The sequence below is a fragment of the Penicillium psychrosexuale genome (genome assembly GCF_028828465.1).
Source record: "Penicillium psychrosexuale strain IBT 29551 chromosome Unknown utg000005l, whole genome shotgun sequence".
NCBI classification, from domain to species: Eukaryota; Fungi; Ascomycota; class Eurotiomycetes; order Eurotiales; family Aspergillaceae; genus Penicillium; species Penicillium psychrosexuale.
Window position 1 is genome coordinate 1,406,431 of NW_026643190.1, and position 19,283 is coordinate 1,425,713.

A 19,283-nucleotide genomic window follows, 5' to 3' on the forward strand; every position below is an offset into this window, starting at 1 on the left:
GAGACTCGAGGACTGTTTGGATAGTATTCTCCTGGAGCGTCATCATCAGCAAAGTCTCCATACGGGGGATCACGGGCCTATGTTTACTGGCACGGCTTCGACCATTCCAAATCGTAATTCTTCAATCTTGGGGAACCGGGTCGCGAATTGACTCACGCATCTTCTAGGAGGTGGTTGGCCAGGGCTCCTTGCGGGTCGATCGAGAGCACCTTGAGCGTCGCGGAATGTAGTTCCGCCAGGGCATCTAGGAGAAGATAGAGAGGCTCCGGCACGCATGCCATAACCGGCGATGTGATACTGAAAGCCTCTAAACCACTAAATGACTGTATGAAGTCCTTCAGTCCATGCACCACCAGGTTCGTAGTTAATTCTTTGGGTCGAAGATTGGTCACCACTGAAGTCGCGCAGAACTCAGAGGACTCGGCAAGATCAAAACCCGGGCCGACGTCCAAAGTCAATGCCATCAAGTTGGCTGGTGAAAGCAAGGTCCACAACGCACATGATGGCCGCCCCAAATCCACAAATCCTCGGAGATCCAGGTATGTCAGTTTGAATGGGACCTGGCAACGCCATGTGCTTGAGACTTCGCTGAAGCGTAGCATTTTATCTCCCTCGGCCCACATAGTTAACTCTCTCAGGCGAGTGGCGGTTCGGAGAACCCCTCCTATCGACCGCAAGACTGCGTTGTCGTCAATTTGGATGAGAGGAAATGAAAAGGAAGTACAGTGCTTTTACTGAGAGGGTCATGTGACTTGAAATGTCCTCGCCCTAGGAACACCCCCACTATCATGTCACCATCAGCACTTTATTTTTTCCAGAAACCTGTATTCCTCCCAACAAGTGAAGTTGTATCCACTTGGTTGAGCGTGAACCTAATCGTTTAACAAAGCGACCAAAGGCTTAGTGAATCTCACTCTGGCGGAGAAACTATATCCCGTGTCCGCATCATACAGCTGTCACATGCCTCTGTCCAACATTCCACGATGAAGCAATTCGCATACCACGATGATAGGTGATGCCATTAATACCACCAATATAAGATTTACAAGAAATTAAAGATCAACACCACAGGAAAGTCCTGCCCATTTTAACACACATGTTTTTTTTGTACAGCAATTGAAGATATATTTTTACTGAAACCAGCTCCTCGCCACATCAAGCTGCGGAATCGAACGAAGTCGGTACAAACGCTAAGCGCTGTGATTGACACTTGTCCGACAGAAGGAGAGCGATGGTTCCTTGGTGAGCACAACTTCCAAATTGGGACCGGCTTCCATTCCCGCCCATAGCAGTCGATGTACGGTGGATACTTATCGGAAGTGGAAAATGGAATTCTGAATGTCGAAGCAGATTTACTGCAGTGTGTCTATATTATTCCTTGCTCCAGGTAGCGGATAGCTGTCGCTTTCGAAGAGCCTGCTGGCGGACTGTAACAACTCGGCAGTTTCATTCCCAAGACACTGTGGAAGAAGCAGGTTTCTGCTGTCTTCTACTTCTACGGACATTCCTCCGGCTATCTATGTCAATGTCAGCATATGAGGAACACCTAGGAGGAAGGAGTGTGAGACACAGTACCAAATAGCATTTTCCAGTCTCATCTCGTGTACAGGCGAGAGCAATGGCCGTTGCAACACTCTCTAGTGTGTTTGACTTGAGACCCGAATGTCTCCATTTCTCGGCTAACGCTTTGAATGTGGGGGTTGGCGTGAAGAACGGAGCCACACCATTGATTCTAATCCCTAGCTCTCGACCAACCTGTTGCGATGTTCGAAGGAGACCGGTGATCCCATGTTTAGATGCAATGTACGCCCCCACCCCAGTTGATCCGAAATATCCTGATGTCGATGTCACCAAGACCACGGATCCTCTTAGTCCACTGGCAGACGTAAGTTCGTTATTTTGCATGTGGTATAGTGAGAGTCGCAAAGCTTCAAAATAAAAAGACCGCAAGAATTAGTCACAAAAAAACAGTTCCTGCTATAAATGGATAGGAAAAGTACATACTGTTAATCGTCCCTTTGAGATTGACATCGATTACGCGAAATCCTCCCGTCGACTCGCGCAATTCCCCCTGCTCATCAATGTTACCAATATCAAAAAGTTCCTGGCTCTCCATTATCCCGGCATTGGCCACAACAATATCGACTTTGCCGAAGTGTTGTATACATTGAGTAAAGAGCAGCTTCATTTCTTTCCAAAAGGATGTTGACGCCCACGAATATTGCAGACTCGGGGTGTTGTAACGATCGAATCAATATTTCTGCATCAGAGCGAGTGCGTTCCAGGTCGGCAATCACAGTATTCGCTCCTTTTGAGTTTATCAAACGTACAGTCTCTGCACCTATGCCATTTGCTCCTCCCGTTATAATAGCAGTCTTGCCCGAGAGACTTCTCATTGCAAAGAGGTCGGCCTCATTCATGACATCCATAATGTTTTCCCGGTAGGTATTCGGCTTGGGGCCATTATTAGATGCGGTGTCGTGGCTATTCAATTTATATCTTATTAGCAGCCCCTGAGGACATATATTGAAATCCGAAAATGCAGTGTTGCGTACGAATCATCTCGGTGTTCTCTCTCGGCTTATTCTCGGCTTATTCGGACAAGCTAATCGGACAAATCGGACATTTGCCCATTAGCTCGCTAGACAGGCGTTTCTGCGGGAATATTCATTCTGTGTCGATCTCTAATGCAACAGCTATTCGAAAGAAACAGGGTGCTTAGCAAGATGTTAATCATTTTCAAGATAGTTGCCAGTAACAATCAACTTAGGAAAAGGTTAGTATCAAACAGTTCCAGTATATCCAAGAAGTTTGCTGTCTTCAATTTAGCTTGATTGCATAAATTTGGAGGAATCCTACTTTGATTATTCTACTCGAAGAAGGATGCTACAGGTACGACAAAACTAGGGTTTCATTCCGTCATATATATTTCAATTCTCTGTGCCGAGGAACATTCACATAAACAACTTCTATACCATGGATATCCCCATCAACTAGGAGTAGCAACCTTATCAATAAGGGAGGCCAACTCAGCCGGAGCGCTGACATTGGGGAAGTGTCCAGAATTGCAAACGAGTGTGGTCACTTCTCGGCCGCTCTTTGCCGAAATCATGTCAATGACGGATGCCTGAAAGGCAGGAGGTACAGAAATATCGTATTTACATAAAATATACGCGACTGGAATACTCAGGTATCCTGCGTTTTGAAGTGTCCCAGCAAAGCTCTTCGCTGAATGCGCCTTCATATGGTTCGCATATTGAATCGATTGGGCGTAGGGAAGATCCGAGAAATTGACGCTCGCGCAGCCGTCAGGCTCGGAAGTGAAATAATCTCCCTGTGTCAAATGTTAGAAATTGAAAATCTTCATGTTTATTATGGCTTTTCTCACCTCGAGTTTCATGAAATGAGGCATTTCTCGCCCATCATTGTCATGGTAGATCCACCAATTCCAGGCACGGGAGAGCTGATGTAGACGAGATGAATAATGCCCCCTGGTTTCACAATGGCTTGCCTTTCAGCCTTTGAAACCCCAGCAGTGCTTTCGGTACCACAAACTCCGCCATAGGAGTGCATCACTAGGATGATTTCGTAGCCGTCATCTGCTAGTTTCGTCGTCACCGTCTTGATATGCTCAGCATCCTCCATCATTGATGCAGCGGGCAACAGATCACGCTTTCCAACAGAGGGAAGGTCAACAGTAGGTGCATTGAGTCCATGCTCCGAGAGGCACTGCACAAATTCCCTGTACAGCGATGATGGGGTAAAGGAAGCCGGGACAATAACAACGTGCGCCTTTTGATTTTGCATTATGATGGCTTCCCGTCGATAGATGGCTCCCTTTCATGTCGGTCTCGAAGCTTCTTAAACCATCAAGAATCTGAGAAACATGTTCTCGTCTCCTGTTTCGGAGCTTTTGCTTATAATGAATTTGCCGGAAAATAAACCGAGAAAGCCGAGTCCGAAAAGGCCGTAATAATGGGTGCTACCCCGAATTTTCTCCACATCCGTCGGCTGATCAGCAGGGACCCCGTAGTGTATATCCGAAGGAGTGGAGTAAGAGTTTCCATGTACGTATAGCCGAAAATTGGATTGCGATGATCCCATCTTCTCGGTTGAGCAGGAGTCCAAATGAAGGCTATATAAAGGGTTCTGAGGATGTCCATTTTATAAACACTTTCTCAACACAGACAGACTTCCCAGCCTTTCTTTTCCCAGAACATCATCATTATCATTTTCGCATTATGCCCAAGCACGTTGCCATCATAGGAGCGGGCCCATCTGGCCTGACCCTTGCAGCTCTGTTGCAACACCACTCGATTCCCTTTACCATCTACGAGCGAGAAAAGTCTACCAGTTCTCGCTTTCAGGGGGGATCTCTTGACCTTCACCCGGAGTCTGGTCAACAGGCTTTGTTTGAAGCCGGCCTTCGAGACCAGTTCAACAAGTATGCCCGGTATCACGACCAGGACTACCGTTTCGGAGACAAAAATGCCGAAACGTGGTTGTTTCATCAAGCACCGGCTGACGCGGATGGACGTCCGGAAATCGACCGTGCAATGCTTCGCAAAATACTCATCGAGTCCCTCGATCCAGCAAACATCAAATGGGATCACCGCGTCTCAGCCGTATCTCCACAGGAAGACGGCCGCGTGGAAATATCTTTCGACAACCAACCCAAGCGAGTAGTGACTGACCTTCTTGTGGGTGCAGATGGCACTTGGTCCAAGGTTCGGCCACTCCTAACCGACTGGAAGCCCGAGTACACTGGCCTCACGGTTATTGACTGCCGTATCTCCAACCTTGATGAAAGATTCCCAGAGCTCGGAAGTTCATCGGCCGAGGTACCTATTTTTGTCTTTCGGAAGGCAGTGGGATATTTATGCAGCGAAATGGAGACGGCAGCGTTCATGTCTACCCTTGTCTACGTGTCGACGAGAACTGGGCCTCAAGCAATGCCTCTTCTGATTGGAGCGATCAGAAAAAGATGACTAGTCTTTTGATTGATTCCTTCTTTTCGACATGGGATCCTCGCCTCCAGGATGTCATCCGCAATGTTGACGCGAGCATGACTCCACGAACCCAGTACCGCATGCCTCTATGGCTGCGATACGATCACCAACAAGGCTTGACACTGATCGGTGATTTTTTGCATGTTATGTCGTGGTTTGCTGGAGAAGGTGCAAATTTGGCAATGCTGGACGCCTTGGATCTTTTTCACGAAATCCACGCTCATCCCGAGGACTTGAATTTGGCAGTGCGTCGCTATGAGGCCAAGGTGGTAGCCTGTGGACGGGCCGACGTTACGAACGAAATGTCGCAAGATCTGCTTGTCAAGGCTATGTCAGACGACGCTCCTCGGGCGTACGTTGAGGGGATGGCCAAGGCAATGGATGTTTGGTTCGTAGATGGGAAGTTGCTGGATGGTATCGACCGCAAAGCATTGGATTTGACTTCAAATTAGTGTATTTATCTTGGTTTAAAGCCCTGTCTGTTCCACTGAAGAGATGGGGGCATGGAAAACCTCTTTCAGCATGCGATTTTTTGATTATTTTACCGAACGGGAAAATAAAATACATTCTTTCGTCTAAATTTTCAGTTTATGGGCTTAGTTAGTGCATGCCATAGGATAATATTCGAGTGGTTGCCGTCGTGACATTGCCTTGAGGCTTCATGATACTCCCTCATCACGGCTGTCTAAATATATATTAGGCCAATTATGCGGCCTTATTACTTCTTTTTAGTAGACTTTTAAGTCTATTTTCAGATGGATGAAATGCTTACATTACAAACCATCCTGCAGGTAAAACTTGATATAGCGCGCTGGCGGTTAGAGACTCCTATACCCCAGATGAAAGCAACTTTTTCTTGGCACCGATATTCTAATGTATTTTTCGTTACTGAATATACAAGAGATTTGAACAAGATTGTTCAGCTAATGTGCTTTCTTTGCTATATCGAACAAGGTACATCCCAACTGCCAAGGTCGTACGACTGATCTTTAGGAATTCGATAACTCATTCCTATCACACCGTTTGCTTCTTGATTCTGAAATCCCAACTGACTTCCCATTGCACATTCGCTTCTTTGCCCTCCCTACCTCGCGGTGAGTCAGAGGTATAAGGCTTGAATTGAAGGAGCAAATCCGACTTGACTGCATATACCGAGTCGGAGTCGAGATAAGTGTCATCATCGGGAAATACTTGTGTGATCAAGCGATTGTAAGAGTCGCTTGTGACCATGAAGTGAATGTGGCCAGCTCGGTAAGGGTGGCGATCCATCAGTTTGAGAATATCGCCGGCGGGTCCGTCATAGGGAACGGGATAGGGAACCGGCTTGATGCAGTAAAATGCGTATTGGCCGTTTGAATCAGATATGAAAAGGTCGCGCATGTTCCCCGACGGCTGATCCGGGTCTTGTTGGTCATACAACCCGTTGACCGCGCACTCCCATACGTTCAGAGAAGCCCCTGGAGTTTTACTCAGTAAATTATGCTAGATGGCAAAGGAAAATTCGAGTTGATCAGACGTACCTGCAACGGGCAAATTGGTATCAGCATCCAGAATTCGGCCGTGGAAGAATGTCACTTCGCCCCCTAAGTACTTCTGGATAATACTGTCCCCATTCTCATAGCGTGGGGGATTGGCCGTATATAAAGGGTCAAGAATGCAAGAGTCGGTGCTATTGTCTTTCTCCAACATGTTTTGTGTCTGAGCATCAACCAGCCTAGATAAATTGTCACATTATGAATAGGGGTGTAAGATATATGCTGTCTATGACATACGCCTCCACGTCCAAGCAGTCCGAGATCAACAGAGTCTCATTGCGTTCATGGTTACTCACCTGACCGGATCGATTCAGCGCTTCAATGGCAATGTAAAGCTCCTCTGTCGTGAGGTTGACATCGCGACAGAATGCATGAAGATACCGTATTAACCCTGTCAGGATTTCCCGAGCCCTGGGCGAGCTGTTGGGTCCGAATGAGGAGAGAACGGAAGCCGTCAATGGGTGAGCTTCAGAAGAATCCATTTTAGCGGTTTTATTGATGTTCTGTACGATGTTCAACTGATACGAAGATAAAATAGATGATTGAGCCTTTTTTCGAATAGACAGAAGTCTTATATATGTTTTGGCCGGATACGAGTTTCCAGCGCCTTCATTATTTAGACTCTGGTATACCCGAGGCCTACGCATCGAATAAGCGTCAATAAATTTGTCAAAATATGCCAAAATAAACCGCAATGATTCATAATACGCACTATTTACATTGTTGTAGGCCTCTGATTGGACAAAATTTACTGCGAGCCAATGGTGGAAACGGTCGAAATTGCCGAGCCCGAAATTGCCGCGCCCAAATCACCGACGTCACCATAACCCGGCATAAAAGCTCCCGCTCGGCGATTTCTCATGGCAAGCACTAATAATGTCAGAATCGATCTCAAACCAAACGATGAGCCGTGGGCCAATCAGCTCACAGCGTGTGGTCAAGCCAGAGGCCAAAAAGCGACGTCCCCCATTGGCCTGTATCCAGTGCTATCAGCGGAAGCTCAAATGTGGCAGGGAGCTTCCATCCTGCAGTCGCTGCTCGAAGACAGGAAATGCCGCCAACTGCACCTACCGTGGTAACCCAGCAACATCTTCGTCAGTGAATGAAATGTTGAGCGATGACCATTCGGGGAGCGCTGGCCCCATGCCAACGTCCTTGCGTAAACCTGTCTCGTTGGCAGAGACTCCGGAAAGGCCCAGGCCTTCTTCCGACTGGAATGAGAAAATGACCCACTTAAAAGGACAAGAAGCCATTACCAAGTTCTATGGGTATAGCTATCCTTTAAACTTTTACCAACAGGTATGCCACACCCTATCTAACTGATATGGAGCATCTCCTCAATAGTGACAGTTTACCGAGCTCCGATCCTACATCGTTCAAATCAAGACCAGAAACCCGGCAATCAACACCCTTCGTGATGAGATTTATCCTTTGGCCAATGATGATTATCGGCTTCGTCCGTTGTCCAATGATACTACTGTGCCTGGAGACAGAGGCACTCTGAGACAATTGATTCCCATAAAACCGATTGCGGACACATTGGTCCAGACATATATCGACAGATTTGAGATCATACACCGAGTACTCAATATATCGACTTTCATAGCTGATTACAATCGTCACTGGGCCAGTCCACTTTGCACGCCCGCTTCTTTTTTGGTGCAATTCCTCTTAGTGGCAGCAGCCGCTTCAAGCTTTCACACCGAAATATGCATTGACGTTATGAATCAGCAAACCGTTCATGACCATGCACTTGATTGGATTGAGGCTGCAGAATCATGGCTCAACTCCTCGACTAATCAGCCTCCTCAATCCTGGGACACCTTGGCGACCCATTGTCTCTTGCTCATTGCGAAGCGTGCAAACTATATCCAAGAGGGTTCATTCTGGACATACGCCGGGGCACTGGTCCGGTGGGCTATGGCAGCAGGATATCATCGTGAATCTCCCTCGACAGCGAGAATATCACCATACTATCGAGAGATGCGTCGGCGCTTGTGGATGACGATCGTTGAGCTCGATATCCAGGCCTCTGTTGAACGGGGGATGCCCCCAAGCGTCGGAATGGAGGATTTCAACATAATATCACCGCTGAATATCAACGATGACGAGCTACAAGAGTCGGGCCAAGATCCCCTGGAAGGTATGCCCCTCGCCACATTCACGGAAACGTCTTTCCAGGCACATATGTACCGCTCTTTGCCTGTCAGATTGAAAATATGTGCCTTAGTCAATGGATGTCGCGAGCAAGATGATTTTGACCGGGTCTTGCACCTTGGAGAGGAGCTAGAAGAAGCACTCCACGATATTCCAGAATGGAACAATCCCCAGAACAATCCGCGACAGCAGCAGACCACGATGTACGTGAAGAGATTGTTGAGCATTCACCTGTACCAATATACACTCTTGCTGCACATCCAGTTCGCGATCCAAACTCGTCCCTCATTCAAATCTGCAGTCTGCCGACGTGCGAGATTGGAGGCATCCTCGAAGATTCTCGATCATTACCAAAAGCTTATACATGATGCGAAAGTACCTGAACAAGCTTGTAGGATTGGATTACTACTTGCTGCACTGAATATCTGCCATGAAATTTACATAAATATTGGGCCTCACGGTATGAAAAAGCACAATTCCGCTTGTCTAATCTAAATTCTGCGATTGCAACTAATCAATCGAAAGCTTTAAATGGTTCGGCTACCATGACAATATTTCCCGAAGTTTCCACATTTCTCGTGGCAACTGTTGAGCAGGTACTACAGATTTTGGAAAAGAGGCTCAATTTGACATTCCACGGATTGAGCGAATATTACTTACTCAGTATGATAGTTGGATTAGTCAAGTCCAAGCTGTGGCCAGAGTCAGCCGCAACATCCGACAAAGAGGCAGCAAATAGAGTGATCCGAATCTGCGCAATACTACAGACGCGGCGAGCTGTCATTCAGCCAGATCATTCCCTGCTAGGTTCAGTGTAAGTACTCTATTGACAAGCCACATTCAAACCCGTATTGATTTTCTGCAGTAATAATGGAAGTCTACGTGGGCTTAACTTACCAGAAGATCCAAGCTCTATAATTCCCGACGATGCAAGTGAACTACTCAACTCAATGGTATTTACTTGGTTTCTGATAATTCAGTCTCGATGCATCCACTGACAAGATTGAATAGTTTCCGGAGGATTTGGGCTTCATAAATGATAGTACTGATTTTGGGTTCTTCCATGTATAATTAGCCTTGCTCAAATATGTCGTTCTGAAAAGTATAATATCATAATTTCAAGGTTTTCGCCCCCAGTGATAGTAAACTCAGTGATAGTAATAAAAGCAGATCTAATTAAGTATACAGATTGAATCACAAGCCGCTAGAGTAGGCTAAAGGCGGGATCACACAATTGCCAGGGGCTTTGCCTGCAGACAAAACCTCGCCGCGGCGACAAGCACAGATCCGAAAAACATCACCACACCACTGAAAATTGCGGCCTGTGTGTATCCTCCGTATCTTTCTAGCAATGCACCGCATATCGGGGTGCCGGTCAGACCAGCAAGGGCAATAATGGCCATTGACATACCGAGATGAGTACCAATCTGGTCCGGACTTGGCGTGACTTGGGCAATGCAAGGAGACATCAGCGACACGATCCCACCCGAAAAGAAACCATAGAGCCCTGCAAAGACAATGATTGAGGCACTTGAAGTTGTCGCGATCCAGCACAGAAGTAGAATGCCCGAGCAGACACCGGTGATGATCAAGATATTGTAGCGACCAATCTTATCCGCAACCATGCCCGGTAATATTCTGCCGAAAACGGAGGCAGCATTGAGGATGGATAAAAGGTAAGACGCAAGCTGTGATTCCATGCCATAAGACTGGGCATATTGCGGAAGATAGAAAAATGGAGTGAAAAGTCCCCACATCATGAAGAAGATACCGAGTGTGACGAGGGTGTAAGGAGCGCGAGCAAAAGCTCTCGGCAAGAGGACTTTGCCGCGACGAGGAGGAAGTCGCTCTCTTACAGTTATCATCGCTATCAATACCATGAACAAGATGATGAACCCCACAATTCGGACGGACCACCCGAACCCCAAGGATTCGTTTCTCAGCATCTTGCTCAAGGCAATGGGAAATATAACTCCCCCAATGGAAGATCCAGAGACTGTCACACCAAGGGCTGCAGCACGTCGAGTATGGAAATAGTGGCTCACACATGTCATGACGGGGGCGAATAGCATGCCAGAAGCAATCCCACCCAAGACGCCTTGAGCAAGCATGAATTGATAATACTTCTTGCACAGAGATGTCATCATCACTGAAAACACGATGGTGACTGCGGGTATATGAATGACCTAATATGGAGAATATAATTAGTAAATGATCGTAGTTGCTAATGGGAAGACATTTCAAGTCCTTACCACAGCGCCGTAACGGTCGAACAATGGCCCACCGATAAGGCTACCAGCGAAGAGAAAGCAGACCTGCACAGACCCAATCCAAGAAATAGTGGATGAAGTTTCATTGGAGATAAAGTGCTCGGTGTAGTAATCCTGGTAGACTCTGTGTTGTTCATCTGTTAGCCCTCGTTATCAGACCATAGAGTTGCGGCGTATAGAGTTTACCCAAAAGCGTTCATGTATCCGAAAGTTGAGAAAGACACGCAGAATGCACCTAAAACCACCATCCAAGCTCGGAGGCCGCCCTCTGGGAATTTGGGGGTTGGTTTTTCAAGTTCGACGCGATCAGGCGCTTCGGAGCTATTGGGCGTAGCCCGGTCATTTGATAGTTGTGAAGTAGACATTCCGAGAGTTGATTGAGCACAAGTAACAATGAACGGGACCTAGATGTCTACTGCAGATCTCTTTGCAGCTAGCTTTATTTATAACTAAATTTGCTCGGGCTATTCGCGAAATTTTTCAATCCTCGTCCGAAAAGGCCGAGCCTTGCTCGGCATTTTCATTTGCCTTATCAATCGTATTTTCACATGGATGTCACACTTCAAGCCTACCAAAAATTCGATAATTCTTTCAATCCTACGCTTTTGAATGCATTAGCTGGCTTTCAGACTACGATGATAAGCTTATATACTTCCTGTGATGGCGAGGTTTACCATGGCACTTTTGACCATGCATCTGGCCTTCCCGTTGCTTGCTCCCTCAGTTTGTTTATTTAAAATTAGAAAAGACTGAAATTTAAATATAATCTGATGTTTCGCAACTGCGATTAACCTCTATATATTTATCAATTACCGACTCTGTATGCGATGTGACTCTAGAGAAACACCTGAAAGTTGCGGAAAATAAAGCATGATATTCGTTGGTTATACTTTAACATCTTAATCAGACGTAAGAAGTCTAAGAGTAGAGAACTAGAATACATCCGATTATTTCTCCGTTTATTGTGGCAAAGCCTAGTATATGACGGTATCAATCACTAGGTCCGACTATCCGATTTCACTTGCTATAGGAATGTAGGCCTCGAGTTGTGAGCGTGAGCCTAAAATGATCATTGTCAAACTATATCTTCCAAGGGGTGAGCTGAAACAAAATGAAGCTCGCATATATCTATTTGAACGAGATTCTATGTGATTTGCCGACTATCTTCTGCTAATGACCGCTCATACTCGTGAAGCGGGGAAAGGTTGTGAGTGGAATAGGTCAAGGTAAACATTCTTTTGTTGGTAGATGAAGAAGTGAGGCTATAGAAGCTCATTCTTTCGATCATAGAATACCTAGTTCTAAGGTGGTAGGATGTATGATCTCCGATTGGCCCTTGGCCCTAGAACAATGGCAAAAGAGCCATAGAGTATTCAAATAGAAATGAAGAAATTTTCTGATGGTCTCGAGACATCATGCAGGGATGAATAGCCGGTATATTCTCGTTCCCGGGCAGAGAACCCGGGGATGCCTGATGCGAGCGAATGATAATCCGAAAGTAAGAATAAACACAGCCGACGTCGTAGTGTTCGGTGGCGACCGGGTAGAATATGGTGGTCACGTGCCCTGACATGGGAAAGAAAAAGTCCTCGACCCGCCCTTATCTTGTTATCGCATCTCTCACTATTGGGCTTGCCGACCTTTACTACCTTCACGCCCTTCACAAGTCTCTTTCTTCCACTGGGCTTGTTACCAACTTTCGACCTTTACCATCGCGCCTTTCACAATTACTATCTATACAGCCGATCCGCCTTTGTACCCCCGACTCTCGACTCGCTTCGTTTACACATCACATTATGGATCACTCGCGCGATCCCTGTCCCTGGGTTGCCCTGAGCGACTTCGGCGGTGCTTTCTGTATGGGTGCTATCGGTGGTGCCGTATGGCACGGTGTTAAGGGTTTCCGAAACAGCCCCTACGGTGAACGCCGGATAGGTGCTCTCACAGCTATCAAGGCGCGCGCGCCCGTCCTCGGTGGTAACTTCGGCTGTTGGGGAGGACTTTTCAGTATATACGATTGTTCAATCAAGGGAATCCGCAAGAAGGAAGATCCTTATAACGCTATCATCGCTGGTTTCCTCACCGGTGGCTCCCTCGCTGTCCGTGGTGGTTACAAGGCCGCCCGAAACTCCGCTATTATGTGTGCCGTCTTCCTTGCTGTGATCGAGGGTGTCGGTATTGGTTTCCAGCGTATGATGGCTGATAACACAAAGCTCGAGGTATGATAAACTCCCTATCCTCGAACTGATAAGTTCGGAGTCAGATTCAAGATGTTCTTGCTAACCTGATTGAAACAGCTTCCTCCCCCTCCTCCATCCGAGTACAAGGCTATGCTTTAAACCATCCCTCCTCTCCATTCACCAACACGATCGACTTATCTACATTTGATCGCCCTCAACTCATCCTCCCTTCTCTTTCTCCATAACGACATCCTCACATTGGGTCTTCTCGAGTATTCGGTTTTGGTCATCATATTTCAACGACATAGCATAGAGGTTCCTGTTTTCTTTACTCGCTTTTAATACCGTCTCTCATTGTATTTTATGGATGGCGGGTTGTTCTTGCGGCTGGTACCGAGACCGGCGAGTCTCTTTCTGTGGCCAGGTGGCTGAATAAAATAATATCTCCACTACTCATTTCGCAAAAAACCGTCCAAGACAAGGCTATTTTGGATTCTTGTGTATTAATACATAGCTCCCAAGCATCAGATGAATTTCTTCTGTGTATCTTGATTTCCGGCTTAGATATTGAAGGTTGGTTGAGAAGAGAGAAAAGAGAAAAGAGAGCTAGCTGGACCATGGAAGATATGTCCATGATGGGCAAGGAGGCAAGACAAAAACAGGGATGATCTTAAGGACTAGAGACAGCTTCTGCCAGCTCTTTGGACTGGAAGTGCGGTTTGCCACCACTGTGCAAGGGCACCCACGGCTCAACAACCAGTGACCGTCGTTCAAAGCCCGCACTTTCGTCTGCTCGCGGAGCTCGTACAGAATAGCTCGTTCTGCATCCAGGTCTGCAGCCAGAGACCTCAGTGGAACAATAGTGAATCTGCCAGCACTGGAGCTCGATGATGATCAAAGCTGTCTTCATCTATTTTGTCGAAATCAATCATAGAAATCTCGTCGTCCGTCCGCAGGGAGGGGAGACACGTGTTACAGAAGTGAACAAAGGTCATTCTGCGGATCAGTGGACCCTCCAAGTCCTCCATGAAGAACGATCCCCCTAGTTAACTAGGTGGACTCTGGAGACCTTAGTCAGCGGCCCTTCAGACCTCACTTACCCGAGCTCCGAACGAATGTAGTAAGGTCAATCAATTAGTGCGACTTTGGTGATGCAGATTCATAATAATTACAGCATGATTTGACAATTCTTTCTATCGATCTACACACTTCTCGATACTAAATGGCGCAGACTATACATGCTATTTAAAGAGAGTGCGCTTCAAGGGGTTGGGCCATCTTTACAACAGCGTCATTTCGTTCACGGGCTCTTCGATTGAAATCAACATGGCAAAAGTTGAAGAAACAGCTGCTGGAAGCCAGCCCCCCAAGTTAACTCCATCGGAATTCAAAGCCTATAATCGATTGGCAGACCATATGGATCTATTTGTAGGTTCCTATCATCTATTCGCCTACCACAACGGTTCCCAAAGCCTGCCTACTGACAACTGTTCCTCTAGCATAATAACTTCCGCGCTATTTGGAATGATATATACGGTGCTTGCGTCAAGAATAAACGCCCCCATGGGCAATCGATTCGCGCATTCCTCGACCTCGCTTTATCCTTCTGTCGTCAACTCACGCTGCATCACACTATCGAGGAGCGCCACTTTTTCCCCGAGCTAGCGTCGAGAATGCCTGAGTTTCGCGAGGAATTAAGCTTGGTCGGGCAGCACCGCATGATTCACTTAGGCTTGGAGAAATTCGAGGACTATGTGAATACATGTCGCACGGGCGAGACAGAGTTACGGTTGGGTCATATGAAGATGTTGATGGATAGTTTTGCGGATGTTTTATGGACACATTTGGATGATGAAGTGAAGGCCTTGGGCGCGGAGAATATGAGAAAGTATTGGAATTTGAAGGAAATGGCCCGATTATACCATTAGGAAAGCTGATTGGTGCATGATAAACCATTGTACTGAAATTATTTCCCAACACATACTGGACCACTCATAGGGTCTCCTCGAATAAAATGCCATTATAGTACAGTGTCTGGTCTAGTACAATAATTTCAGAATAAGCAAAAGCCGATTGAATAGGATCTAGTTGGGAGGCATGCTCTCGTAGAATGTATGTACTCACCTCTTCCACTTCGAACATCTGGAAAAGTACATTGAAACAGAGCACGCCATATATTCAAATAAGAAAAATGAAGAGACAAATTAAAAACAGATAAATAGAGAAAATTTCTCTTGTACAAATTGTATAAAAGTTTTCAAGGGTCAATGATTCCCCACTTCCCGTTCGGGCCATATTGGGACGGAATGGTCGGCCATGCATCTATACCGTCTAGAATCGCGAGCCTAAGGAAAGAAATTAGCACATTGCATCAAAATATAGCCATAGCTGTACACAGATTGCAAACTTACCCCATACCCCCCGTCAGATGTGGGTCGAGGTGACAGTGAAGCAAGAATGCCTAAATTTGTTAGCGACGTGAGCTGGTATCGACAGAATTGAGATTTCCATACCCCTGGATTTTGTACTAATACAACCGCGCTAGTTAGCCAATGATCTTCTATCCAGTCGGGGAAATCACATACCATGATAACGAATTGCCATCCAGCTTTTACCTTGATAAGCAGGCAGCGTAGTAAAAGTATCTGATGATGTCAGTCAGGTCCAAAGGCGCATATTGAATTAGATCTGCGAACCTCTCATAGGGGGATTGATCAGGTTGAAACTGTCTGGAATAGCCTTGACAGCGTCGGCGACTGAAGTGTAATTGAAGTCGCCGGTGCCGGTACCCTTGAAGTCAAATGTCAGCGAATTGGAGCAAGAGCCGGTACAATATTTGGGAGCACTCACCAGAATATAAGCTCGGTTGGAGTGCTTGTGAAGTGGGTGACCAGGCTGAAGTGTAGATGTGTTGCCAGATAAAATGAAGATTATATCCACCCAAGTATTGTTCTTTGTGGCGATGGCCAAAGGGCTCTTGGCCGCGGATTGCGGGTCCCATAAAACGGGCTTTTCGGCCTCTAAAGTCAGGCCGTAGGAGTGATTTCCGTTGAGGGACCATTCCCAGGCCTTCTCAATGCGGCCAGCAGTCAGGATGTAGGTTTTATCCGAATGCTCACTAGGCTGGCTAGGAGTAAACATTTCGATCACGGTCTCATCTAGTGTGATAACATCCGTGCTTGTGGCAAGTCCACCGTAGTTGATTGAAGGCGTTGATACGACCGAACGTCCATGCGTATGCGTATAGGACAGAGTACCGAAGCCCGCGATCTTTTGGTTGAACCCTGCATTTGCCACTGTCATCGGGTACTTTCCTGGCGCTTTGTTCAGTTGTACCAAGCAGGAATACCGACCACCATTGTTGATTGTTAACGCCTAGAGATGTTTGAGTCAGAAGTATTCCGTGAAAGCTGATTCCAAAAAGGCAAAAGTTCATACATCAACTTTAACAGGCTTGATGTATAAACCATCAACCTCATAAACCCAGAGAGAATGATTATTGATAGACACTTTGCTAGTTAGCCTGGGAGCTTATAAAGACTGGCAAAGTACACACCAATTGGAGTTGAGACAGACGCTGAGCCGATAAAATTGAGACTTGCCCAGCCGTTGAAAGGGTCAACTTCGATGACCTCTTCTGGCGCTTCGGTGGCGTGGCACTCATAAAACATGGATGCTGGAACTGCACTCAAATTATGTCCAGATGTCGTTTGGGCATAGGTGTTTGTGAGTGGAAGGCAACTTTATTTCCATTTAGCGTTGGCGTCTCCAAGTATTGAATTCCAGTTCAGAACATACCCTTTCACTGTATACTCCATGCCCTGTAGCACAGATTTCACCGAATCGGGCACCATGTCAGTTAATTCCTTGGGACTGCGGCAATTGACACCCCCTTTCCCGTTGATCAGAATAGAATCCGTACACCTTATCGCCATGTCAGTTTCATCTTACTTGTAGCTTCTCCCATTGAATCACTTACAAGGGATCAATATTTGCAGACATTGCAACCTCTTGGAGTTCTTCTGATGTCATATGGAACCAATCAGAAAGCATGACTAGGGTCGGCGCCCGGATGGCGTTATGTATTTGAGCCTGTTCAAATGTATCATTTGTTATCGCACTGGCCAAGTTCGCAGGAATGCTCCGAGGTCTATAAATTTAGACATTAGTCATTGGAATTGACGCGCTCGATATCATGCAAACAAACCTGATGTAAATTGGTCCATACAGGCCATCCATGATTTGCCCAGAAGTATGTGAGTGGTACCTTCATTTCGTTAGAAGGCCTGGATTTCTCATTGAAGATTATTGACTAACCAATATGCACCATACTGCTGGACAGTGAATTTGGAGATAAACCGTTGACCAGGCAAAATCTGCCTCTGTGAAACTCCAGGCACACCATCTGACCACGGCGTTCCTTCCTGTCTATTAACGTGTTAGTGGACATGCGGGTATTTTTTTAGTTTCCAAAGACTCACTCGATGCCGTGATAGTGAATTGTGGTATTGAAGGGGCTGAAATTATTCACGGTCACCTCGACGTTGTCTCCTTCATCCATGATCAGTGGAGGGCCGGGGAACTGGCCATTGATCAAAAATTGCTTCCGTGCAACCCCATCGGGCGCCCATGATTCCCAGGTCAGATTCAGCTCAAAATGCTTCGTTTGCGAAAGCCGACCGGCAATAAATGAGCTTTCTGTTTCTTGTCCAACTGTAAGGCTAGCGCCCAATCCCACAAGGGATGTCAGGACGGCCAACTTCATGGTTGCTGAATGGTGCTATACAATTTTTCAGCACAATGTAGTTGAGAGGACAACCACGAGTATAATGGAAGCTAAGACTCAATTTATAGAAATCAAAGGCGCCCAGGGGTAAGTAGACATAGTTATACATACTCATTTCAGCTGAGAGGCATGGCTAGCTGGCATAGTTGTTTAGCGTGTCTTGGCATATCCACCAGGGCGAGGATCGATGGATCGAACCACAACAACAAAACTAATTTTTGGCTCACCGCTTTAATCACCGCCTGTATAATTATGGTCTTGGGCAGGCTATGTAATATTACAACCTCTTCTTCTCTATTCATGTTTACCAGTACGGAGTATGCGTCCATCAATTCATAAAGATATTAGTCTTGGCGTCCATAAAACCGCTTAGTTATCAATACTATATTCCAATGTTCCAATGTTCCAAGGTTCCATGGTTATTCCATCTTAGCGCCCTATACCCGAGTTCACCGGCTTTTGAATCTGCCAGTTCTACCGATTTACGAGAGTCGGCAGTATATTTAATGGGAAGGCGGTCTGAGAAGACCGCTTTTCAAGGCTTTTTCCCCTACTTGCTCTATGCTTGCTCCATTATTTAGTTTGAAATTTGTAAAATTTTTGAAAATTCAATCAATCATATCTTCAAAATTTGAACTCAATGCGACCGCAGAAAAGTGAGTAATTAGAGAAAATGTAAATTGCTATATTTATTACAGCTGCGGAAAAGCGTGTGGCTAGCTAATAGTGGTCCGATCCGTCGCCTATAATAGTGGTTACGCGTGTCATTTGGGCAGAGAGATCAAAATTCTGCCTCCATAAGGGGGGTTTGTCCGGGGTTTGCAGTGCAGTTTGCCGGAATATCGGGCTAGGGCTAGCTGACGGTTGATCATAGTTCGGGAGATAAGGTCAGGGGGACGTAACTAGGTACCATGGTCAATGCTTACGCTAGTTAGTTAGTGCCCCTAGTTTGGGCTTATGTAAACACTGTCTGGTTTGGAAATCGTACGGTATCTTTGATCCGTTTCCAAGGCATTCTTATACTTTACGAGGGATCTGGACGGCCTGCGGCCGCCCGATAAGTCGTTGCAGAGCAAAACGACCGATTCTACCTTCTAACGCTACGTAAAGTGTGACTGTAGAAGCTCTGGGGAAGATAATGATGGTTCATTCTCTGGGGCGTGCCCATTAGGCCTAGTCAATATTTTTCTGCCGGTTGCATTATTCTGCCAAAGTTAGCCGATGACATTTCACCGCATTATTTCTATGATTTTGGAGCCCACAGGAGAAAACACCTGGTCACGCGACACACACACACGAGGTTATGGTTTAATTGCGGAGCTACTCTATATCTGGTATATATATCT

The 19,283-nt window shown here is 46.3% G+C and overlaps 10 protein-coding genes across 10 annotated transcripts; 4 read left to right on the forward strand and 6 right to left on the reverse strand.

The window, feature by feature from the left end:
• Window positions 1-152: 152 nt before the first annotated feature.
• Window positions 153-602, reverse strand: N7518_009436 (uncharacterized protein; the record flags this gene model as incomplete). The annotated part of the gene is made up of 1 exon (XM_057190362.1): window positions 153-602. The coding sequence occupies one exon, from the start codon at window positions 600-602 to the stop codon at window positions 153-155; it is 450 nt and encodes a 149-aa protein (XP_057038018.1).
• Window positions 603-1,495: 893 nt separating this feature from the next.
• On the reverse strand, window positions 1,496-2,188 carry N7518_009437 (Short-chain dehydrogenase/reductase SDR; the record flags this gene model as incomplete). The annotated part of the gene is made up of 3 exons (XM_057190363.1): window positions 1,496-1,513; window positions 1,576-1,835; window positions 2,005-2,188. The coding sequence occupies 3 exons, from the start codon at window positions 2,186-2,188 to the stop codon at window positions 1,496-1,498; spliced, it is 462 nt and encodes a 153-aa protein (XP_057038019.1).
• Window positions 2,189-3,396: 1,208 nt separating this feature from the next.
• On the reverse strand, window positions 3,397-3,807 carry N7518_009438 (alpha/beta hydrolase; the record flags this gene model as incomplete). The annotated part of the gene is made up of 1 exon (XM_057190364.1): window positions 3,397-3,807. The coding sequence occupies one exon, from the start codon at window positions 3,805-3,807 to the stop codon at window positions 3,397-3,399; it is 411 nt and encodes a 136-aa protein (XP_057038020.1).
• Window positions 3,808-4,241: 434 nt separating this feature from the next.
• Window positions 4,242-5,461, forward strand: N7518_009439 (FAD-dependent oxidoreductase; the record flags this gene model as incomplete). Its single annotated transcript, XM_057190365.1, has 2 exons — window positions 4,242-4,841; window positions 4,886-5,461. The coding sequence occupies 2 exons, from the start codon at window positions 4,242-4,244 to the stop codon at window positions 5,459-5,461; spliced, it is 1,176 nt and encodes a 391-aa protein (XP_057038021.1).
• A 562-nt stretch (window positions 5,462-6,023) lies between these two features.
• On the reverse strand, window positions 6,024-7,026 carry N7518_009440 (uncharacterized protein; the record flags this gene model as incomplete). The annotated part of the gene is made up of 3 exons (XM_057190366.1): window positions 6,024-6,466; window positions 6,530-6,723; window positions 6,782-7,026. 3 exons carry the CDS (start codon window positions 7,024-7,026, stop codon window positions 6,024-6,026), a joined length of 882 nt encoding a protein of 293 aa, XP_057038022.1.
• A 421-nt stretch (window positions 7,027-7,447) lies between these two features.
• Window positions 7,448-9,772, forward strand: N7518_009441 (transcriptional regulator family TF; the record flags this gene model as incomplete). The annotated part of the gene is made up of 5 exons (XM_057190367.1): window positions 7,448-7,843; window positions 7,895-9,161; window positions 9,227-9,515; window positions 9,567-9,654; window positions 9,713-9,772. 5 exons carry the CDS (start codon window positions 7,448-7,450, stop codon window positions 9,770-9,772), a joined length of 2,100 nt encoding a protein of 699 aa, XP_057038023.1.
• Window positions 9,773-9,927: 155 nt separating this feature from the next.
• N7518_009442 (MCT family MFS transporter) lies at window positions 9,928-11,336 on the reverse strand (the record flags this gene model as incomplete). The annotated part of the gene is made up of 3 exons (XM_057190368.1): window positions 9,928-10,887; window positions 10,954-11,095; window positions 11,158-11,336. 3 exons carry the CDS (start codon window positions 11,334-11,336, stop codon window positions 9,928-9,930), a joined length of 1,281 nt encoding a protein of 426 aa, XP_057038024.1.
• A 1,431-nt stretch (window positions 11,337-12,767) lies between these two features.
• On the forward strand, window positions 12,768-13,310 carry N7518_009443 (uncharacterized protein; the record flags this gene model as incomplete). The annotated part of the gene is made up of 2 exons (XM_057190369.1): window positions 12,768-13,190; window positions 13,269-13,310. The coding sequence occupies 2 exons, from the start codon at window positions 12,768-12,770 to the stop codon at window positions 13,308-13,310; spliced, it is 465 nt and encodes a 154-aa protein (XP_057038025.1).
• Window positions 13,311-14,477: 1,167 nt separating this feature from the next.
• Window positions 14,478-15,079, forward strand: N7518_009444 (hemerythrin domain-containing protein; the record flags this gene model as incomplete). Its single annotated transcript, XM_057190370.1, has 2 exons — window positions 14,478-14,579; window positions 14,651-15,079. The coding sequence occupies 2 exons, from the start codon at window positions 14,478-14,480 to the stop codon at window positions 15,077-15,079; spliced, it is 531 nt and encodes a 176-aa protein (XP_057038026.1).
• A 329-nt stretch (window positions 15,080-15,408) lies between these two features.
• Window positions 15,409-17,916, reverse strand: N7518_009445 (uncharacterized protein; the record flags this gene model as incomplete). Its single annotated transcript, XM_057190371.1, has 8 exons — window positions 15,409-15,496; window positions 15,563-15,612; window positions 15,665-15,678; window positions 15,737-15,796; window positions 15,848-15,941; window positions 16,002-16,526; window positions 17,479-17,575; window positions 17,633-17,916. The coding sequence occupies 8 exons, from the start codon at window positions 17,914-17,916 to the stop codon at window positions 15,409-15,411; spliced, it is 1,212 nt and encodes a 403-aa protein (XP_057038027.1).
• Between the last annotated feature and the right edge of the window lie 1,367 nt (window positions 17,917-19,283).